This window comes from Orcinus orca, chromosome 2 (genome assembly GCF_937001465.1).
Source record: "Orcinus orca chromosome 2, mOrcOrc1.1, whole genome shotgun sequence".
NCBI classification, from domain to species: Eukaryota; Metazoa; Chordata; class Mammalia; order Artiodactyla; family Delphinidae; genus Orcinus; species Orcinus orca.
In genome coordinates this window covers 160,668,113-160,674,112 of record NC_064560.1, presented here as the reverse complement: position 1 = coordinate 160,674,112, position 6,000 = coordinate 160,668,113, and the positions used below count along the sequence as shown (strand labels likewise).

General features: G+C 32.1%; 1 protein-coding gene across 1 annotated transcript in view; it reads right to left on the bottom strand.

The window, feature by feature from the left end:
- Window positions 1-323: 323 nt before the first annotated feature.
- PPM1A (protein phosphatase, Mg2+/Mn2+ dependent 1A) overlaps window positions 324-6,000 on the bottom strand; it is a 43,103-nt gene continuing 37,426 nt past the window's right edge. The window contains exons 4-6 of the mRNA XM_012536538.3: window positions 3,658-3,766; window positions 2,174-2,231; window positions 324-1,217 (exon numbers count right to left, since the gene is read on the bottom strand). Coding sequence (XP_012391992.1) covers window positions 1,188-1,217; window positions 2,174-2,231; window positions 3,658-3,766 — 197 coding nt within the window. The 3' untranslated portion in view covers window positions 324-1,187. The remainder of the gene's footprint in view (window positions 1,218-2,173; window positions 2,232-3,657; window positions 3,767-6,000) is intronic.

The window sequence follows — 6,000 nt, the reverse complement described above, 5'->3', positions numbered from 1 at the left end:
CCTACGATAGATTGTTAGATTGTCAAGCTTTGACAATTATTTTAACTAAACAGTAGGCAAATTCAGGCTGATAACACATCTAAATGAAAAAATAAGCAGCCTGAAAGAAACCCATTTAAAAATAGATCAAAGAACAACAGAGACTTAAATCTTTTATAGTCTTTCTAATGGAAGGGAAACAGTTCCATTTATGCCTTGAATTACAGTATTTTCCAATTAAAAGAGACTAACATCTTTCCCCATGAGAAAAATTCTCATTTACAATGGTATGGTGCTTTAAAATAAGGGCGGAGTAAAGGAGGAATTACACATACATGATTAAATTTCTTGTTTGTTAAATCAAGCTTTATTGATAAAATGGAATTCAGGATATCTTACTAGGAACAGCAGCAGGCCCAGCCAATCATGATAGCAAAAATGTGGCAGTCTCCTACTATTTGTAGGAAGCTGCTGCTTATCAATTAGTAATTAAATGTAAGGACTTGTAAAAGAGATGCAAAGAATCAAGGCATTTTAGCCCCAAGATTGATATTCTTATGAATATATTGTATTACCTGCAATACTCATGGCAACAAGGAGAGAACCTAGAACAGTTAAATGAAGGGACCAGCTTTATCGACAATGCCAATCCCACTGCCAAAAACATTAAACTAGTTTTCAATTAACTCCCTGGATATTCAGCTTTGTAAGATTTTGGAATAATTCTCCATAATCACGTGCACATTTGAGCGTCTAGCTGACATGGCTGCTGCTCTCCCTGTCCCAACCCCAAGTCCAAACACAGCATGACTTGAAAGGGCTATATATCTGTTGCGTCACACAACAAGCCAAACATTTCTTATAACTTTGATAGTGATTTAAAGCAGTTCATAATTAAATATGAGCATTTTATACAAGGACAATTATACTTTACAAAAAACAAAATCATACAACAAAAATTGCTGGAGTCTGATTTACAACATGAATTATGGTTTGAAATCACGTTTACATAAGTCTCAAATTTACAAAAAAAAAAAATCAGTTCTGGGCTAGCTGTGGTACTGCTGAAGTTCTCTGGTGTAATCACTCTCACCCATGTCATACATGCCCTTCTTTAAAGTTGAAGATGGATGTTTAAAAGGTTCAAGGAAGTTGAGCTGTACTCTCCTTTGGAGGTGAAGGTAAACTCCATGGCTAGATGAGCAGTTTCACCACATATCATCAGTTGAAGTAGAGTCCTTTATAAAAGGAAACAAAGCAAAACAAGGAACTAAATTAAAACTTAGAGATGCATTATTTCCTGGGTAATGCAGAAAGATAAGGTTTTGTAAAGCTGACCTTTAGAATATAAATGTTTCCTAAAATATATAATATGTGTACATGTGTTTATGAAATATCAATATTTAATCTGTTTAAAGAATTGTGAACCCTTTGTTTTGTTTTGGAATAAAATATTTGAAATATGATTTTACCATGAGGTTGACCAAATGTATTTCTAAACCAATCAACTACTAAAAAGAATTTTATTTTTCTCTTCAATAAACCCAATTTATTTTTAGAACACTACCTTTACAAATTTTTATTGCATAAAAACCTCAAGTAATAAGAGATTTGAGGAAGTTTCATAATGCAATATATAAAATATTTCAGAGCCAGGCCCAAATGATTTTAAGTTACCACTTTTCTGTCATCACCATACTACAACAGAATTGTAATAGGAAACTTAATTGGAGAATAGGGCATTCTAAATGTCTTTATATAAACAGAATTCTCTAGTCTAGTATTTAAATGAAATATGCAGGGTTCTTGGCAAAGAATGGGCATTAATGGAGATGGGTATTCTGAAGCTCTGTTACAGCTGCTTACAAAACTCAGAATTAATTCAAGATTCTGAGCAGAGATATTCCCAACTTCAAAAAAACATTTAGTGGCGGAAAATTTCTGAAGTTGATTGCTTGGAGAGGCTTAAAAAAACCAGAATAATTAAAAGGGACTTTCTTCTTTTTTGAGTTAAATGGCCACTCACCATGATTATATCCTCAAGCACTAGAACTGTGGTGCTGGCAGAGTTCAGAGCAGTCAGGGGTGTGTGTAAGAGAATGGGTGCAATGAACAGCTCTGCAAAAACAGGTAGGAAGGATATGCATTTAGAGTAGAGGGGAAAGGAAAGCAGAGGGAGCTAAATGCCACTTACAGTGTCATCATTTTTGTATGGATTCAGTCTATTGTAAACGGCTTCAATAACATTCCGCCTAAATTTAGAAAAAAAATGCAGAAAGTTAATTCTTCAGAGCACAAAACTGCTTAGTAACTCATAGCCAGGTGTTCGTTAAAATGTCAAAGATACTCATACACTTAAATTATTTTAGTTCTATTTCTTACTGTCAATAAGTGAGCCATACTTTAAGATATTTGGGCCCCACTGTTAAAGTAGTGGTGAATTTATTCTAGAATGTAACACTCTACTAATGCAATTAATAGAAGACTAAAAGTCATGGCTTGGAAAAAAAAATCAGTCTATATGGGCTACTTCTGTTTGAACTGGCATTTAGTGGTTATGAGTCAGAAATGACAATGCAGTTCTTAAGATATAATATTAATATATTCTGGTTAAGAGCTGAATGTTGTAAAGTAGAAATAACTTCAATATCTGTTATGGTAAAATAATTTAGATATTTTACACTTAAATTTCTGCTTTTCATAATGCCCCTTTAAAAAAGCGCTATTAAAACTGAAATGTCAAATATGACATTTCCCTGGCAAGTCTAGGAATTACTTTTTGTATCATATTTTATTAAAAAATCAGTAGTGGTATTTATAAGTTATAAGCCTCCCTACTTACAAAACTGATTTGAAGCAATTTTATAGACAGTCATTTCACAGATCATATCGGAAGAAACAATTTCCAAAAAATAAAACCTTCAAACAGGAAGTTTTACAATTACATGAAATGATTAAAGAACATGGCTACACTTACAGATCAAGTGGAGGATCAAGGAAATTAGTCAATATATCTTTGTAGGTCAATTACATGGATATCTGAGGTAAAAATGTTTTAAGCCTTGAATTATAAAATTGCTTAAAGTCTCTACTGTAGTTTATAAAGATGTAAGCTTAGTATCTAACACATATTAGCCCACAGTTCTAGGAACTAAAGTGAAAAGAGAAAAAAAGCAAGAAATGCATCTACCTATCTTGCCTTACACCAAAACCCAACCAACCAGCATCAACAACCAAAAACACTAGGAAAATCAGAGATACAGAAAAATGGCCCAGATGGAAGAAGAGAAAAATGCTCATCCATGGGGTGTTCAGTTATCCAGGGATTAAGAAAATCAAATTATAATAGTAGGAATAATAATGACACTTAGAATTTTGTAGTACTATGTAATTTAGTTTAAAAATTTCTTTCACTGTATTATCTCAGTTATGCTATATGAGGCAATCAGTGTAATCCAAGCCTCCACTGAAGACAGCCTTCAGTGTAATTAGTTACAATGATATTCTGATACCGATTCTAAGTAAGCACCATATATCATTAATACTGAAAAACACCGAACCACAGCTTAAACATTTTGAAGTCACTTTAGAAATTAGGTAAATACACATTTGATCAACGGACACCTAACATTTTCATGTACAGAGATAGATGGTAAGAGTACGCAGAATATAACTTACTTGCTTGCCAATTCACCCCCTGGTGGGAGGCTGGGGATGTTCTCACTCGCTAATGTACGCATCACATGGACTAAGTCAGGGACGCCTTCCCCCTGCTTCTTTATGATTTCTGGGAATCAGAAGTACTTTTTTTGTAAGTGTTATCCAAATTTAATAATAATTAAAAAAACTGAAACAAAGATAACTTAGGTTTTTAAAGATGGCATTTACCACATCTGAGATTTTCTAAACTATATAAAAAAATAAAAATCAAATTGACCTTTGAAAATTGATGACAAAGGGATGTACAAAATGATACAAGAGATACAATACTTTCCAGAAACTTCAAAGAATGAAAAGAAACAAGATAAAAATGTGAAAAAATTTCATATTAAAATCAATGTATTACCATAATCAGGGATATGTGTGTACAAATGAGGATATTCCTCTTAAGATGCCAACTAATTACATCTGAGGAGATTAACTCCTCTCTTTAGACTGGAAACATGTTTCCTGAACTTTGCCCTGAAAATACAGTACACAGATTTTTTTAAAAAAATAATTTCAAGATTTGAAAAAAGAAAAAAAAAAACCTTTAAGTATGGGGGATTTACTGATTATATACTAACCCAAATCATATTTACATATGTTTATATTTGCAAAATGATACTTAAGTAGCATGTGCAGAATAGGTCATGTACTTGAACACCACTCTCAGCTTAACTTCTGTCTAAAGTATCTTTAAGCAATAAATAGATATATACCATTTCCTTAGTTGACTGTTTGAACAAAGCCTACAGAATGGAAAAAGGCTAAATTTCAGGACAAAATTTTTAAAAAGAAAAAATTTGATAAACCATACAACTGTATTTAAAATTGTTAATTTCAAAACATTCAGTTATTAAATGGATAGAGTGATATGATCGGCAGTGTTGCCATGCAGATGCATATTGTTATTCATACCACAAAATACCAACCATTATGCACAGACAACTTAAAGAGCTCTCAAACTATTCACTTTAAGTACAGGAAGTCTTTACCTGGAGTTTCAGCATATTTATTCTAAACGTAAGATCATGCCAAGAGTATTTGTAAGTTATATGTTCAATTTTTTGTTTTCCATTATTTACACTAAGAAATTTTCTTTGTCATCATTGTAGATCATTCTAGTTCTCAATTTGTAAATACCTTTGAAAATACAATGCATGTAAAGCCCTTTCATCCTTTGATCAAGCTTCAAAATATTAATTCATCATTAAAGCCACATATTAAAAGACAGACATTGCTACCCATACTTGTTTAAATGGCTCAAACTGTCCTTTGAGGATTAAGGCCAAATTTTACCATCTTTTATTTTTTGCTTTTTTTTAAACCAGTCTTTAATCTGAACAAAAAGCAAGGATCTCAGATTTGGTTTGCCAAGTTCCTTTATTGTATAATCTTTAACATCTAGTATATTTATTCTACATGATTCTAATGCTGGAAATTTGCTGTACAAAAATAAAGGAATTTGATGTTGACCTAAACTGCACAATTTCACAATCTAAAGCTGTAATACACTTAACATACAGTCTCTGCTAAGCCAATACAATTATTGGATAGATAACTAGATACAATATAAATGAACACTGATGATAAATTCAATCAATGATGGTTTCAGGTCTAAAAACATTACCTTGAATCATCTATATTTGATGTTTCATACATCTCCTTTGTTAAAATATAAAAATTAGGATATTTTAATTGTGAATAAAATTACAGGAAGACAAATTCTTTAAAAAAATAATATAAGACTTTAAAAACAGTTATATCTCCTGTTCCACATGGGACAATACACTTAAACTATCTGACCATTAATACTACACTAGCCTTGATTCTCTGTGCTTTAAAAAATAAAGAAAAAGAAATTTTAAGAAATATTCCTTTAATTGCTCTTGGACTATACATTTTAATTAGAATTGTAAAAAGACTGAATGCTTTTATTAAGGAATATATATGTATAGAATATCTATGTTCCACATACTCATGTATAAACATATTCTGGCCCCCACCCCTCCACCAAGCCTGAGGGATTCTATCAGTTATCTCCAAATTAGCAACTTTAAAGCTTGGGCAGTCAGTAGCAAATAAAAATACATACATGACACAAGTATCCTCTTAAACTGGCTTAGAAGGACCACAACTTAAGTGGTATGGTTTAAATCATGAGCTGAATCTTTTCACAACCCTAGAGAGTCAAGTATTTAGAATACCATAGGAGGAGAGCTAAAAAGCCTTTGTCCTTTTCTGTGGTGTGGACAGAGAAGCCAAAAGTATTCAAAGCAAATAAAACGAGGTTTAATAGGTCACAGCAATTTAGTGAAG